Raw genomic sequence first — 16,302 nt, forward strand, 5'->3', positions numbered from 1 at the left:
TATTCATGTAACTGGAAAAGATTTAAAATATTAGGCTAATAAAGACTTCATTTCCAAGGAAAGAAACGGCAACCATTGTTTTCATCATTTTTGAGTAGAGCTGCTTGCTGACGTTTATGTCTCCACTACAACATTAAAAGCACAGCAAACAGTATTACCATTAAATAGCAAGTCCACGAAAATAAACGAAAAAATCCCATAGGATTTCAGAACGCACAATTTCGCATTCAGACTGTCGTTTACAAACCCAACTTTGCATTTTACCAGCCCTTCTTTTCTTTTTACATTTCACCACGACATAATTGGATGTACAAAACGCTACAAACGTGGAACAAAACTACAAATTCTCCTCCTTAAAATAAAAGGTTACGCTTGCAATTACACGACTTTGACATATCATTTTGTGCAATTACTAATTAACTAGGACCTCGCGATGGAATAACGCAGAAGTAGTGATTTTCTTCCTCGAGAGCAGCGCCTGCTTCCTTTTATATCAAGTTCCGCTACAGCGGGAGGGAAAACTACACCGACATGCGAACGTATGCTCATCGGGCGGCGGGTACGGCGGGGATCACCCGCTTCTCGTGGGGCAGCCCCGCGCAGCGCGGATGCCGGCACGCCCGGCCCGGCCCGGCCCGGCCCGGGGCAGCCGCATCGCCCCCTCCCCACGCCAGGCGCGGCCGGCGGCGGCGGCACTGGGGGGAAACAGGACAAACAAAGCCGCCGCACCCCGCGCCCCCCTCCCGGCGGGGCTGCCCCGCTCCGCCGCTGCGCTGGGGGGCTGGCGGCACGGCAGGGTCGCACCGCCCCCCGCCCGCGGAAGGAGGGCCGGGCGGGGCGAGCGCGGGGGCTCTGCCCGCGGCAGGCACCGCTCCGCGCCGCCGCAGCGCCACTCACCGCGCCGGCCGTGCTCGCCGAGCCGCGCCGAGCGGGCTGTGCGGGCGCGCCGCGGCCGCCGCAGGTGCCGCGGAGGAGGAAGCGGGGGCGGGCGGCGCTGCCGAGCCAACCGGCGCCCGGCGCGGCGCCGTGAGTCACCAGCGGCCGCGCAGGGCGGCCGGGCGGCGGTATAAGAGCGCCGCGGGGACACCCCACCCCCCGTGCATGTCTCCGGCTCCCGCCTCCCCTCGTCGCCTCTCCGACCGCGGTGCCTGCCTGCCCGCCCGCCCTCTCCCCGTCCTCGGCGCGGCGATGCGGCTGGACCGGCAGCGCGGAGACCCGAGCGGCGCGGCCGACGGCGCCGGGCGCGGCACGGAGCGGCGGGCGGTCCCGCGGTGCTGGGCGCTGCTCCTGCTGCTCGCCCTCGGCTGCCTGCCCGCAGCTGCCGACGGTGAGTGCGGGGCCGGGGGAGCAGGATGGGGCGCGCACCGCCGGAGCAGCTCCAGCCGCTGCCCCCCGCGATGATTTCTTCTCCCACCACCCTTTCCTTTTCTCTCTGTCCATTATTTTTTCCCCTGATCTCTTGGGCTGCCCGCCCGCTGCACCGGGAGGAGTGGGGCTCCGTGGAGGGGCGCGGGGCGGGCCCGGGCCCGCGGGTGGGCAGGGGCGCCGCGGCTGCCCCACCGCCCCTTGTGTCGTGGGAGGCGCCGCCTTCCCCCCCGGGGTCCCGGGCGGCGCCGAGCCCCGAGCCCAGTGCCGCTCATCTCCCGGGGGCCATGGGGGCGCCTCATTTCCTGCTCTGTGCCGATGGGAGGGTCTGCGTGGTTGGGGGCTACGGCGAAAGTCTGGGGAGGATGGGGGCTCTGCTGTGGCGAGTGGAAGAGGAGCGCTTGGGAACCCTTCGGCATTAAAGGTGCTGTCAAACTACGGTGTAACTTCGGCTTTGTGTTATCCAGCGGTGTTGGCATGGCTCTAGATCAGGGCCCGGGGTAAAACCACCACGGGGGATCTCCACCTGGTGGCAAGTCTGAGCCCTGCCAGCTGCGGGTCCCTTCTCCCGGGGCTGGACGCTCGCCAGCAGCGCTGCTCGTGGCCAGCCCCAGGGCTGCCTCCCGGCGTAGGAGCTATTTCCCCCGTGGTAGTGGTCATGGATAGGGGCTACTGGTGGTCATTTGAAAATATTTTCCTCTTAAATTGAGGTAATAATCATTTGGCTGACTCTTTTCTTCCTTTGGTCCAGCCGAGGTCCAGGATACTCCCAGGTTGGAGGTGGGCAGTTGATGTCTTCTTTGTTAATATGGCTCATAAATCTCCTATTACGCTAAAGTAGGCCTAAGTGTCAAATCTTGGCTGTGTTGGCAAAGTATGCTTAAAGGTAGCTGGACGTCATAGTCCTAAATTGTGCACCAGGTCTTTTGGGCAGAGCCCAGCATTCTTATATCCAGTCCTCATACAAAGAGGAAGAGAAGAAATGTCTGCTGTAGTCAACCCTCAATTCCCAGTCATGGGCTCCTGTGCCCAGTCTGCAACAGACAGGGTTAGACAGCTGTGGTATGAGGGGCCAAGGTGGCTGGCACTGAAACCACTAGTGCAGTGTGCTCGGAAATGAGCATAAGAGATACCTTCCACTGCCAAGTTAGGCAGACTCTTTCTTCAATTTGAGTTAGTGACCACATCATCTCTCTTCTGCCAGTAGTTGTAATTGCCAGGGTCTGGGAGAAGTCTCAGCTAGTTCCTGTGTGAACTCTCACAAGGTTTCCCAATCACTGTTGCAAGCTTTTCTGGGACTTGGTGTCATATGACAGTACACAAGTGTCACATGTTTGAGGCTGCCCAGACAAGTAATCTGACAACTTGCTTAAGGGGCTGAAACTAACAGCGATAGCAGAGATAGGGAGAAAGGTAGTTTAACTTGGGTAGTCAGTGTTACTGTGCTCCTTTACCCAGCAGTCATTTCTGCTTATGGGCCAACTTCTAGTAAGTAGTTACCTGGGGAACAGTAAGATAATACATGTTAGCAATCACAGGCTGTGATGTTACTGGTTCTCTACACTTCTTTTTACTAAGCCGTATTCTAAGGAGAAAATGTGTGAAGATGTTTCTGGTGTATGAGTAGCACATAAAGAGAAGCTTTGAATTAATGGCTAATTGATGATCTAAAAAACATTGTGTCTGGTGACTGAAGGTGCAACTGAGGTATGATTCCATTGCTTCAAACAGCAGTGGATTAGACTGGTAGTGTCATGACTAAATGGTTACCTGACACTGCAGAACTATGCTTGGTGTAAGACAGGGGAGCTGTTACTGTCTGGAACCAACCTTCATCTTAACTGGAACTCATTCCAGGTGGCCTTTAGAGTTTGACAGACATCTTCAGGAGCAGCAGCAGATGCTTTACCTTTCTGCACCTGTGTGGGTGTTAGATGATTTTTTACTTATTTGTGGACTAACAAACATAGTTGCTCTGACATTTCACTTGGTATCAGCTGCAGAAGCAATGATACCTTATTGGAATGGCTTGTTGTAAGGGTCATAATTGTAAACTTATTAGCTGTTACTCCAAGCTCAGCTATGGTTTCATTTAGCCTTGTTTGTTGCTTCCTTGTTCATAGCAGATAGTGCCTGGAGAGGCAGTGGCCGAATCAAACCATGACACTTCCCTATAGCATTTGGTCAAAATGATGTGATGTTTGTAAGTCACAATGTACTAGGCAGTCTTAGCAAGCCTTTTGTGGTGATTCTAGCTTGAAATAGAGTAACTAAGGACTGTGGAGTTATTTTGGGATCCCCTTAGTGGCAAGCTTAGTCTAATATCATATGTGCTATTTTGGGAAAGGTTGACTGTTTTCACTCTGAAAGCCTGGATGAGAAAGTCTCAAAACCAGCAGCAGTCAGTTGTTGCATGTTTTACGTAGTACTACAGTAAAAACTGAAATAATGTGCTACCAGGGCTTGCAAAGCAGAAGGCTACTTCTGTTAGGGGTAACAAGGTGTTGTCAGGGTGAGAGCAAGCTGCTGTCTGTGACTTCTACACCTTCTCTAAGCTGGCTGGAGTGTACCTCGTAGCACAGAGCAAGCTACTTGTTTGACAGCTCATGACCAAATAGTAATAGCTTTACAAAACCATGCTGTTAGTGCATCCTGGAGTATTCCCAAATGGAGAAGGAAATGAGAGATGGAAATAGATAACACAAGAGCTGACGTTCTGATTATTGACACTCTTTGAACACAGTTTCCGTAAAAAAAGTTGTTACAGCTTTACTCTGTCTAACAAGTGGGTTACTACTTTATTCCACCAGTAAGGCTACTAAAATACATTAACAGAACTCAATAAGCTGCTGTTTCAAATTTTTGCTTTGATTATGAATTTACATGGGATATTCAGCACATAGAATTGCTCATGTTGTTCTTGCTTGTACTTTGTTCAGAATTTGTGATTTTCTACTGCCTGATGGCTGGCGAATATAATGTGAAATGTTTGAATAGCTTCCTTCTATTTGTGCTTTTTGCACATCATACAGAGAAGGTGTATAATAGCAAATAATCTTCTAAAGTTTGAAGCCCTTTGGAATACCAGGACAAAGTACCTTCACTAAATAATGCAGTAAACTAAGAAGGAGCACAGGTCTTGCATTGTGCTGTAGCCATGTGGAGCTAGTACTAATGCATGATCTTACACACTTGCCTGCATGCATTATTTGAAACAGCTCCAGCTTAGCTGCTGAAGAAGTAGGCTGCTGCTTTTAGTGACAGTTATGACATGTCTTCAAGGCAAAGTAGGTTCCCCTAAGGGATGGGGTCATACAGTTGTAGAGCTGAAGGTACTCTAGAAAATGCACTGTAAGGACTATGCAGAAAGCAGTACCTTTCTCAGCTTGCTTATCAGTTTTGAGACAACAGACTTGATTGCAGAACAAAGTGATAAATTATCTGGCTCTCTTAGCATTGCACTTCTTTTAGTGTATACTAAGAAATGTCTCTGGGTGCCAATGTTTGAGGAGTAACATGAATTGTGCAAACTTGTTCAGCTACAGAGCAGTTATCTAATCTATCTTTACAGACATCTCAGACATTCTGCTGTAGTGTATTAGCAGCAGAGTATTGAAATGCAAATCCAGCTTGACATTAATCAAATTTAAACCCAGTTTGCTTAAAGTTTGAAGTATTTTGAGAATGCAGTGCTAGGTGCTAGACAACAGAAGTCATGTGCACATATCTGTCTGTCTTGCAAACTTGACCCTGCCTTGAAAAAAAATAAACTTAAGAACAACACTGAGACTGGTTTGCTGCAGTTTGGCAGGTGGACTGTCATAGCCCTTAAGCTCTGCATTTGAATTGTGAAGGAAAGCTTTTGACTCTACTTTCATTATTGAATGAGGTAACTACAAAGATTTGGAGCTCACATCTGGTTTCATGCTGATGGTATGCTGACTAGTAAGGTGGGTAGGGTAGCTTTTTGATCAGCAGTAGGGGAAAGGAAGAAAGTATTGCTAAAAAGTATCCGTTTTTAGGTTCCTTTTTTTTCATTGAAGGTGCGAGAGTAAAATGTGAGGAATCCCAATTCGCATGTAGTAATGGACGTTGTATTCCTCAACTATGGAAATGTGATGGTGATGAAGACTGTTCAGATGGCAGTGATGAGAGTGCTTGTGGTAAGTAATCAAAATAATACTTCTATAGTACTACTAATACTTCTATAGTAGTATGTGCTAGTTGAAAGTGGCGGCTTGGACAGATACTTATCCTGTGCAGCACTTCTGATAGCTGGAATACAAAAAAGACACATTCACTAGAACAAAGGCATGACTGTTTGCTGTTAGCCCTCTGCTGTTGGCTGTTCCGTGGTTAAATGCCGTGTTTTATGTGTGAAGGTGATTTTTTGGAGTCTCCTATAAACACCAAGTCAAACTTTGGCTGCCAACCCTTGCTCTTAGCAGACACAGAAGCCAAGATAGATGACTAAATGTACTTGGAGATGAGGCAAAACATACTCAATATCCAGCATTGGTGTAGTTGAACTGCCAGTCTGCTCAAGCAGACCTAAACTATTACCTTTGAGTTACATAGTACCATCCTTCTGTAATGACAAATCAAATGCCTCAATAATAAACTTGGAGTTCAAAACCTTAATATTGAGATCAGTAGGCCTTACTTTAGTTCAAGACTGTTCAAAGCAGCAGCTAATATACCAGGTTAGTCTGCCTTAGCAACAGTGGTCCTTCAGTGCCTGCTTAGTTGAATGTAAATGTTTCTCTGTGCACAGAATAACCCTCAAACTGTTAAAGAGCACTGTTATTAGGCTGTCACCAGACATCCAAGAACTAAGGATATTAAGTAACTTTCCTAGGGCAAAGAAGCTTATCCCTATCAGCAACAAACAAGCTGAGCTCTGGTCTCTAAACAAGTGGCTTTCTTTCTCCCTTACAGTGAAGAAGACATGTGCTGAGTCTGACTTTGTGTGCCTCAGTGGCCAGTGTGTGCCTAATAGGTGGCAGTGTGATGGGGATCCAGACTGTGAGGATGGGTCTGACGAGAGTCCTGAATTGTGCCGTAAGTTAACCTGGCTTGGTGGTTTAGGCAAGCCTGTGGGGAGTAGTATTGTGATGTCTTGCCTGCTTGCTGCCTGGCTCTCCCAAAGGAAGGATATACTTGTCTTGGAGAGCACCTGGCTAAGCACTAGTTTGGCTTTGGCCACATCAAAGTCTTGTTGAGACTTCTGACTGCTTACAAGATGCACTCTGTACTTGTCCTGGTAGACGTAGCAAGTGCAAGGGGTTTTTTTCACTGGCAGTTAGAAGCAACAAGTAGAACATGGCAGGCCTGAGCACTACTGTGGCTTGTCCACCAAGTGATCACTGTTCTCCAAGGCAGCTACTTTCAAGTGCATCCCTATAATGCTAGAGCTAGTGTAGGGACTGAGTGTCTGACTCTTTGTTGGGGGCGGGACAGGAAGTACAGAGGCTTGACTCTGAGGTCTTATGATTAGCAACTCCAGTCTTAACTGTGGTAACTCATCAAGGAGTTTAGGTCCAGGAAGTGTCATCTCTGTATCAATAGGATCCACACTGAGGAATACTTCAGCTTCAGGTCCTACTGCACTCTGGCGTTACTTCTGGCTACTACTACTTATTATAGTTCAGGCTTCTATAGCGTTAACTGGTGTGCAATCACAAAGCTACCACTACAAATATACTCTTATAGTTAGGAGTTGAAAGCATCTTCTTTTACTGAACACTATAAGATAGTGTAACCTTTGCCGTGATGAAGCCATCAGCCTTGATGGGTGTTGGCATCTAAGAACTGCAACTTTGTCCAGAGCTGAAGTCTTTCAGTCTCGACTTTCAGGACAGCTGCTAAAACCCAAGATCAGTACCTCTTAAATTGAACCTAAACTTTTTTCAATAGATATGAGAACATGCCGGGTAAATGAAATCAGCTGTGGTCCTCAGTCAACCCAGTGTATCCCAGTGTCCTGGAAATGTGATGGTGAAAAAGACTGTGACAGTGGAGAAGATGAAGAGAATTGTGGTAAGGGAAGAAATGGTGGCTGCGTAACTCTATTTGAAATTGACTTGTCTGCAGAAGAGCTAGCTGGGCAGTATACCTGGGAAGATCAATTTTTCATAGTATCAATATCTCTTCTACATTTGTCTTATATTGCAGCCGCTTAAAAAAGGAAACCTTTTCTAACACTCCTCTATCCTGCTAAGTTAAAAGTTACACTAATACAAGCTATTCAACATCTGTCTTTCTTCTCTGGCTAATTTTAGCACTAGCCATAGGCTTAGTCACAGGTCAAACATCAGAACTTGTTCTCTGGAGAGTTTCTGCAAAGGTAGCTCTAGTTACTGCTTACATTAACAAACTGTCTCCTAGAAGTGTAGTAGTGACTCTTAGCCAAGGGCACAACTGATCTGCTTCATAGCCCTATCCTGAAGTATTCCATGAAGCTGGATTTCAGGTGTCCGTGGGGAGGGGGAACCAACTTCAGGCTGGTACACAAGTAGAGCTGCCACTGGCAGCATTGAGTACAGCATTCCTGGCTTCTGCTAATGAATGTGCTTACATATGAGTTGTCTAAGATGTCCTTAGACAGGGCCAAACCAAAGCCACAGGGCTGGCTTCTAGCAGAACCCATCTTACTTACCTGGATGGCTTAACCGATCTCCAGACTTTTTTGCTGTGTGTCTGTGGAGTTGCTGTCTTGCTCATCAAACAAATGCCTTAATCTGACAAGTAAATCTACAGACAGTTTTCTAATTAATTTGATAAAACTATCAGCCTAGGCATAATGAGTTGCTAGCTACATTGCTATTGGGACAGCATTATTTGAACTGGCATAAGTTATGTGGGTGTGCTTAACCACAGCATCAACTGGTAAAAGATCTTGATCTGTTATCTCTGCTGGTCCAGGCAAATGGACCACTGCTATTCTGGGGAGCAGCACAAAGCACTTCTATTTCAAACTGCAGTACATGCTGACCATCTGACTACCTGAATCTTAGTCTGTATTACTCTAGATTTAGCAATTCTCTTACCTGTCTCTGGTTTACTTGGTTAGAGTCTGTTTTCTGCAAGGCTCAAAATCTGAAGTGCAGGACAGTCTACCTACTTCAGAAGGTTATTTTCACTCAGTTCAGATCTGATGCCCATCACTCATAATGTCCAGTGACAAGGAGGATGGTCTGTGGGACCCAAATGTCCTCTAGGTTGTCAGTTAGGCTTTCCTAGAGCCTTATACAGGATGCTGATCTTCTGTTGGCTAACAGCTGCAGCTGATTAAAAACCTGCCAAACAAAACACCTTCATACAAAAGTCAGCCTTCTTGTGGTAATCTGCTAATCTCTCTTACTCCTGTTACCCCAGGCAATGTGACTTGTAGTCCAGCAGAGTTCACATGCAGAAGTGGGCAGTGTATTTCCAAGAGCTTTGTCTGCAATGGTCAAGATGACTGCAGCGATGGCAGTGATGAACTGGACTGTGCACCTCCTACCTGTGGAGTTCATGAGTTCCAGTGCAAGAGTTCCACGTGCATCCCCATCAGCTGGGTGTGTGATGATGATGCTGACTGCCCTGACCACTCAGATGAATCTCTAGAGCAATGTGGCCGCCAGCCAGCACCTCCTGTGAAGTGCTCTGCCAGCGAGGTGCAATGTGGCTCAGGTGAATGTATCCACAAAAAGTGGCGCTGTGATGGAGATCCTGACTGCAAGGATGGAAGTGATGAAGTCAACTGCCGTAAGTTAACTCAGTCTTTCTCCAGGAGGTACTGCTTGGCTTCTGTTTTATTTTCTTTCCTTCAGTAAATCTAAGAAGTAAAAGTCTGTAATGGCTGTGTCCTCAGCTTCTCGGACCTGCAGACCAGACCAGTTCAGATGTGAAGATGGGAACTGCATCCATGGGAGTAGGCAGTGCAATGGTGTGAGAGACTGTCTGGATGGCAGTGATGAAGCAAATTGTAACAATGGTAGGTGTGGAACTAAGCAACAATAAAGTCTTCCCAGAATATCTGTTGAAGCTGGCAGTCACCCTCACAGTCTTCCTTATCTCAGTTATTCAGTGCTCTGGACCTGGCAAATTCAAGTGCAGAAGTGGAGAATGCATAGATATCAATAAAGTGTGTAACCAGCAGAGAGACTGCAAGGACTGGAGTGATGAGCCTTTAAAGGAGTGTAGTAAGTGAATAAGCTCATTATGCAGTGTTGACTACTGAATATACTGTGAGCTGTCAGATGTCAGTCTGGAATGCCCATCTGCACTTCTTGTTGGCAAACATTGCAACCAAGACCAATGTAATTAGTATGCTAGTTTTGTCCTAGCTAAACTGGGATGACTTCTCTGGGGCCAGAAGGCACTTGAATGCAATGGAAATCCTGAATCAGGAGCCTCAATCTTTGCTGCTGCCTGCTTGTAACACAGATAAGGCGCTGACAGCTCAGCAGACATGAATTTGAAGAGCATGTCTTGCATGTGACTTCAGGTGCCAGAATGGTTAATCAGATGTGGCAGGCATCATTAGCAGAGGGATGGGTACCTGGTAAAGCTTTTCATGACTAAGACTAAAGGACTAAATATACATGCTTTCTCAGAAGGGGCCGATTCCTCTCTTCCAAACATAAATGAATGTCTGGTGAACAATGGCGGATGCTCTCATATCTGCAGAGATCTCGTTATTGGCTTTGAATGTGACTGTCCAGCTGGGTTTGAGCTTCTAGACAGGAGAACCTGTGGAGGCAAGTATCTAGCAGTTTAATGTGCACCTTACTGGTGGTATTGGAGGTGAGAATAAATTAAATTGTTGTTTTTACAGATATTGATGAATGCCAGAACCCTGGTATCTGTAGTCAAATCTGTATCAACCTGAAAGGGGGCTACAAATGCGAATGTAGCCGTGGGTATCAGATGGATCTTGCTACTGGGGTGTGCAAGGCAGTGGGTGAGTATTGGCTTAAGACTTCTTTATCCCAACTTTAAAATGAGCTAGCAAGTGATACACTGTTTGTGCTACTGTGGTTTTGAGACTAGTTGTGCTATTACCAATGCAGCTTGTACTGATCTGAACACTGCTCACACTTCGAATGATGCCTTGATACAGTGCTTAAAGCTGCCTGACATAAATGAGTTGTGTCTCCTCCCTGGGCAGGAGGACCCTTGTGGAAGGAGAAAAGAATGAGATATAGTACAGCCAAGACCTCTGTCAGCATCTGCTAGAAAGTGTAGAATGGCAAATACTAAATATGATGAGTCTTAAAACTTCTTGTAAAAGAACAATATGTGACTGGATATCTAAAAGTATAGATAACACTTACACTCTTTTTACAGGGAAAGAACCATGCCTAATTTTCACCAACCGCCGGGATATCAGGAAGATTGGCCTTGAGAGGAAAGAGTACATTCAGCTAGTAGAGCAGCTAAGAAACTCTGTAGCTCTAGATGCTGATATTGCTGAGCAAAAGCTTTACTGGGCTGACTTCAGCCAAAAAGCAATCTTCAGGTAAATGGACTCAGCTTCTGAACTTAGTGTGCTTCCCTAAATCATCTCGTGTTTTACCCAGGATATTTCTCTAGTCTCTGGTAGTGAGAACTAGATTCCTGTTTTCCTAATGACAAAGTACAGTTGATGCAAGTTCCCACGGTGGATGCCTGTTGCCCTTACTAGTAACAGCTGCTATAATTGTACAAAGGCAGTCTACGGGAAGTCCCATGTGCATTTTCTGCATTGACTGCCTGAGATCTGTATGCAGGATTTGCTGAGATGTGCCAAGGGGTGTTGAAAGCAAGTACTTCTTCTCTTCCAGTGCCTCTATTGACACCCGTGCTAAAGTTGGAACACGCGTCAAAATACTGGACAACATACACAGCCCTGCAGGAATTGCTGTTGACTGGATTTATAAGAACATCTACTGGTCTGACTCAGCTGCGAAGACCATTTCAGTAGCTAGCCTAGATGGCACAAAAAGAAAGGTTTTGTTTCTCTCTGAGTTGAGAGAGCCAGCTTCTATTGCTGTAGATCCTATCTCTGGGTGAGTATTTGTCCTGGTTCTTTTAAAAGAGTGGACCTACCAGCTACTTCATGTTCTGATAACTGACTTAGGTAGTCTTTGTTAGTTATTGGTCATAATAAAGAGTGATACTACACAGTACTATAGTGCATCATACAACATAAATTCTGCTTCACAGCTTTATGTACTGGTCAGACTGGGGTGAGCCAGCAAAAATTGAAAAAGCAGGAATGAATGGATTTGACAGACAGCAGCTTGTGACAACAGAAATCCAATGGCCTAATGGAATTGCTCTAGGTATGTTGAACTTGTCTCTGTGCCAGAGGTATTCTGGAGCTTTAGCAACTTTTTTGCTACAAAAGCCAAGGTCATCCTTCAGAGAACTATTTTCAGCTTCTGAGAAAGGGAAGTTTCCACTTGCCTGGAGACACTGCAACAGGCACAGACAGCACTTCTCAGATACTGAAACAATAACTTTCCTTGCACTGCTTTGTATTATAGTTGAGGCACAGGCCGCTTAGGCATCACTGCAGCAGCCCTCTGCATTCTGGATTGGTAAGAAATTAGGACAACACTGCAACTATTCTTAAAATTTTGGGTGTTTCAATTCTTGCAGGAGGTCTTGGAGGTTTTCTCCATGTAGACAGTAAATATGTTTGGTGTTTTCCCCTCCTAGATCTTGTAAAAAGCCGCCTGTACTGGCTTGATTCTAAACTACATATGCTGTCAAGTGTGGACTTGAATGGCCAGGACCGTAGAATTGTGCTGAAGTCGCATATGTTCCTTCCTCATCCTCTTGCTCTAACAATATTTGAGGTAAGAATGACTTTCTGTACTCATTGGCAAAGATCCTTTTCTTGCTAATATGTGGCAGGCAACGATGGGGCTGATAGCACCGTGGAGGTAACGGGATGCAATGACATTATCTTCTAGGATCGTGTGTACTGGATTGATGGAGAAAATGAAGCAGTCTATGGTGCCAATAAATTTACTGGAGCTGAGTTGGTTACGCTCGTGAACAACCTCAATGATGCACAGGACATCATTGTGTATCATGAACTTGTTCAGCCCTCAGGTAACTTCAGTGCAGTTTGTAGTTATGTCAGTGTACACTTTTAAGAAGCTTCCCCTCTTTGGGTGGTGGCAAATGGTATCCCTTTGCTGTATAGCTGCCCATTTCTACTTGTTCTTGGAGCTTCTAACATGGGTACCCCCACTGGGACTGAGAAAATGTCTAGTTGTAATTGCTCCTTCTTAGGCAGAGCGGGTATAAATCTATAACCTACAGAGACAAGTAACTCTATTAGAACAATTACTGAGCAAATAATTATGCTATACACTTGGAGCATGAAGGCTTACTCCTGTTAATTGCTGTACCAACAGGCAGGAACTGGTGTGAAGAGAACGTGGTGAATGGAGGCTGCAGCTACCTGTGCCTGCCTGCTCCTCAGATAAATGAGCGTTCTCCAAAGTACACCTGTGCATGTCCTGTTGGATACTTCTTGCAAGAGGATGGTCGGAGATGTACAGGTATTGTAACACAGTTGAAATCTTTACCAGGATGGATGGGGAAGGAGTAGGGGAGTACTGGACCTGTTACTGGAAAATATGGAAGTATAGGCTGGCAGCGTCACTCAAGTTAATCTCATCTAGTTAATCTTGGAGAGGAAGAGTTTCTAACATGATTAATACTGCCCTCAGAAGTCTGCAAATGCTGTTCAAAGTCCATGCTTGGCTTCTGCATCATCATCATCATTTGCAACAAAATCTTGGACCTCCATGGCTTTCTGCAGACTGCAAGCACTTGCACAGACATACTCAGCCCCTCAAACATGGGGTATAAACTAACATGGCTCTGCATATAAATAACACAGTGTTGAAAAGTTGATCAGTGAGTGTTGCTATCCAAGGACGTTTGTACCTCCTTTTGTGGTGCAAATCAACATGCTGCTGCTATTATGGTCAGCACTGACTATACATAAAGCAGGCTTGTTTGTTCAGTGGAGTGGAACTAGAAACTCCAAGGTGCCACTGACTGTATTGCATGTTGATTCTGAATGCTGAATGGGAGGATATTGGCCTCAGCTGGCTGATCTAAAAGGTTGTTGTGGGTATCAAAGGGTGTACCTAATCAATGAACTTGTGGAACTAAAACTCACTCAGAAAATGTTATGTGAGGGATGGGAGGGCTTACTATAGTTGTGGCTCTAAATACCCGTAATTCATGCCTGATTAACTGTCTGGCCTTGTTCTTGGAACTATTTTTCATCAAAAACCCTCTGCTGAGGGTGTGAAAGTGAAATAAACTAATGTCAGTGTTCCCAATAAAGCTAACAAGCTGCATGATCATTTCTGCCATCTGCTAAACATCCACAACCATGGCTCTCATAGCAAAGCCATTGCAGAACTTCAGGATTAATTGGGTTCTTGATCTATAATTAGTTTCAGGTACTGGAACAACTGTGGCTTACACTGAGGCTAAAGATACCAGCACAACAGAAAAATCTCCAACTGTTGGACTAGTTCCTGGAGGTACTGGTCCCAATAACTCACACTGCTAAACATTAGAGAAATTAAAGCAAACTGACCCATTAGCCTACTTGGAAGTTTTCTCCTTTGCATGCAAGTAGAGAACAAAGGCCAGATTGTGTGTGAAGTACAACAGCTGGAGCATGTGTTAAAACAGAATTAGTTCACTTATGACAGTGTGGAACCTATAGGTTTCATGAAATCCCATGAGTGCTTAGAGAAGGCAAGCAATAAAAAAAGCTTCCTGCTAATACAGGATGAAGCCTGTTAGGCTCTTCTAGTGGTATATTACTGAGAAGTTAATATAATAGCAGCTTCTGGGCTTGGGCAGAGCATATGACAATCTGCCAGTCTGTGAGTAAGCAACTTCACTACTTCAAATTCTCATGCAGGGTTCAACACTAACAGTACGACATCTGAAGTAACTGCAGCTGGAAGAACATCAGCAGTTTGGATCATTCTTCCTCTTGGTGAGTACAGCATTCATTAGCCTTTTGAATCCCTTGTGGTGGGACAAACCAGTCTTAGTCAAGTTTGACCTGACTCTACTCCGTGTTTGCAATCTCTCTGTCTCTCCAAAGTATTGCTGGTGATGGCTGCAGCAGCTGGCTACTTCATGTGGCGCAACTGGCAGCACAAGAACATGAAAAGCATGAATTTTGATAATCCAGTGTACCTGAAAACCACAGAAGAGGACCTCACAATTGATATTGGAAGACACAGCGGTTCAGTAGGACACACCTACCCTGCAGTAAGTAAACCTATTAGTGTGTCTGAGACTCCACATTAATATTTGGAGTAAATAGGCTGCCAAATGATATTTGACTTGAGTTTAGGAGAGGTGTCTGTGTTTCAAAGCTTCTGGCTGCAGTCAAACCCCTGGACTGAATCAGCTGAGAACTTGTCCCTTTAATCAAGCTTAAAGTTGTAGTAGGTAGCTGGTGTCTTACACCTGGGATGGAGTAATCTGTGCTAAATGTGGTGGCAAATGATATTCCTTTGCTGTATAGCTTTCTACTTCTACTTGTGCTTGGAGCTTCTAACATAGGTACCCCCACTGGGATTGAGAAAAGGTCTAGTTGCAATTGCTCCTTCTTAGGCAGAGCGGGTATGAATCTGTAACCTGCAGAGACAAGTAACTCTATTAGAACAATTACTGAGCAAATAATTATGCTATGCCTATGGAGCATGAAGGCTCACTCCTATTAATTGCTGTACCATAGCCTGCAGAATTAGCTATGATATGTGCGGTTTTCTGTCTTTTGTTAGTACAATTATAGATAACTTGTACTTACTTTGTTACAGATATCTGTTGTAAGCACAGATGATGATATGGCCTGAGCACTGGATTAGCAATCACTTCCAGTTTACTTGTGTCTTACACTCTTTGGGGATAGTAACCAGGTTTGTGGCTGAAGGACTTCCTCCATTCTTGGAAGAAAGAAGATACTTTCTGTATTTATGGAACACTTATGTAAATAGCTATTTTATACAGCTTAACAACAGACTCTGTAAATACATGTCCACAACAATTCAGCTGTTAGTGGTTACAGTTTTATCAGTAACCCTTGGTTGGTTAGTCAGTAACACCACTGACCAAATATAAAGCACTTTCCATAGAAAGCCATATTCCAGCCACAACTTGTAACACCTGTACATATGTGTATAGGCCACTTGTAAATAAGTACTGGAAAATCACTATCAAGCACTTTGAAATACTTCAGATGTAAATTATTGTACACTGTCTTTTTCAATGATGGGGGCAATGGCAATAGGAAAAAACGGGTTACTATGATTGCCAAAAATTTGTAAACATAAGTAATTTTGTATGTATGATTGTTTCAACCTTGTCTGTTACCTCTTAGAGGATTACAAGAATGAATGATCTTTAAGCAACCACTGTAAAACCTAAGTGCAGAGGAGGGGATAAAAATAAAAACATTAAGCAGTTAAAGTGTTATTCTCTATTATTATGTTAGCAGTGAAAATGGAGTATATCCTAAATTGAAACCTTTAGTAGGCTACACTGCTACTGCTAGCCAGATAATGAAGTATTTCTTCGGTTACATCATCAGTACTCCAGACAGGTAATACACTACTGACTTGCCAGAGGTTTGTACTTGAGATTAATACTCTGCAGAGTACTGGACAGAGAGGGTCTCCTATCACAGAAGTCCAACTAGACTCCTAAGTTAGGATTGACACTGGCTAAAAACACTGAACTACTCTTGCAAGCTCTTAGGAGGCAACATTGATAAGCATGATGGGTGGAGACAGGTCAAAACATTGTCTGCCAGTATAAGGTAAGTTATATATCTAAGTATAAGGTCCTTTCTTGCAAAGCATGTTATGCATAACCTCACAGTGGTGTCAAGCTGTTAGCAGGCAGTGGAAG

The 16,302-nt window shown here is 45.2% G+C and overlaps 1 protein-coding gene across 2 annotated transcripts; it reads left to right on the plus strand.

Moving 5' to 3' along the window:
• The first annotated feature begins 1,086 nt into the window (after positions 1-1,086).
• VLDLR (very low density lipoprotein receptor) lies at positions 1,087-15,861 on the plus strand. Of its 2 annotated transcripts, XM_050328499.1 has the most exons (19): positions 1,087-1,327; positions 5,409-5,528; positions 6,304-6,426; positions 7,282-7,404; positions 8,743-9,114; positions 9,221-9,343; positions 9,429-9,551; positions 9,966-10,109; positions 10,187-10,312; positions 10,699-10,870; positions 11,175-11,399; positions 11,557-11,675; positions 12,055-12,194; positions 12,312-12,453; positions 12,762-12,908; positions 13,821-13,910; positions 14,300-14,377; positions 14,489-14,658; positions 15,213-15,861. In XM_050328499.1, the coding sequence occupies exons 1-19, from the start codon at positions 1,102-1,104 to the stop codon at positions 15,246-15,248; spliced, it is 2,799 nt and encodes a 932-aa protein (XP_050184456.1). In that variant the 5' UTR covers positions 1,087-1,101; the 3' UTR covers positions 15,249-15,861. The 2 variants fall into 2 exon arrangements, with proteins under 2 accessions (XP_050184456.1, XP_050184457.1); XM_050328500.1 differs by lacking the exon at positions 13,821-13,910.
• Positions 15,862-16,302: the final 441 nt, after the last annotated feature.

This window comes from Myiozetetes cayanensis, unplaced genomic scaffold (genome assembly GCF_022539395.1).
Source record: "Myiozetetes cayanensis isolate MyiCay16 unplaced genomic scaffold, myiCay2020 scf4, whole genome shotgun sequence".
Classification (NCBI taxonomy): Eukaryota; Metazoa; Chordata; class Aves; order Passeriformes; family Tyrannidae; genus Myiozetetes; species Myiozetetes cayanensis.

Excerpts from the sequence above, each read along its gene's own strand:
- VLDLR (XM_050328499.1), top strand. The coding sequence starts at position 1,102 with ATGTCTCCGGCTCCCGCCTCCCCTCGTCGCCTCTCCGACCGCGGTGCC. Across the intron at positions 5,529-6,303 it reads CAGTGATGAGAGTGCTTGTG|TGAAGAAGACATGTGCTGAG; the intron begins GTAAGTAATCAA and ends TCTCCCTTACAG. Across the intron at positions 10,110-10,186 it reads AGACAGGAGAACCTGTGGAG|ATATTGATGAATGCCAGAAC; the intron begins GCAAGTATCTAG and ends TTGTTTTTACAG.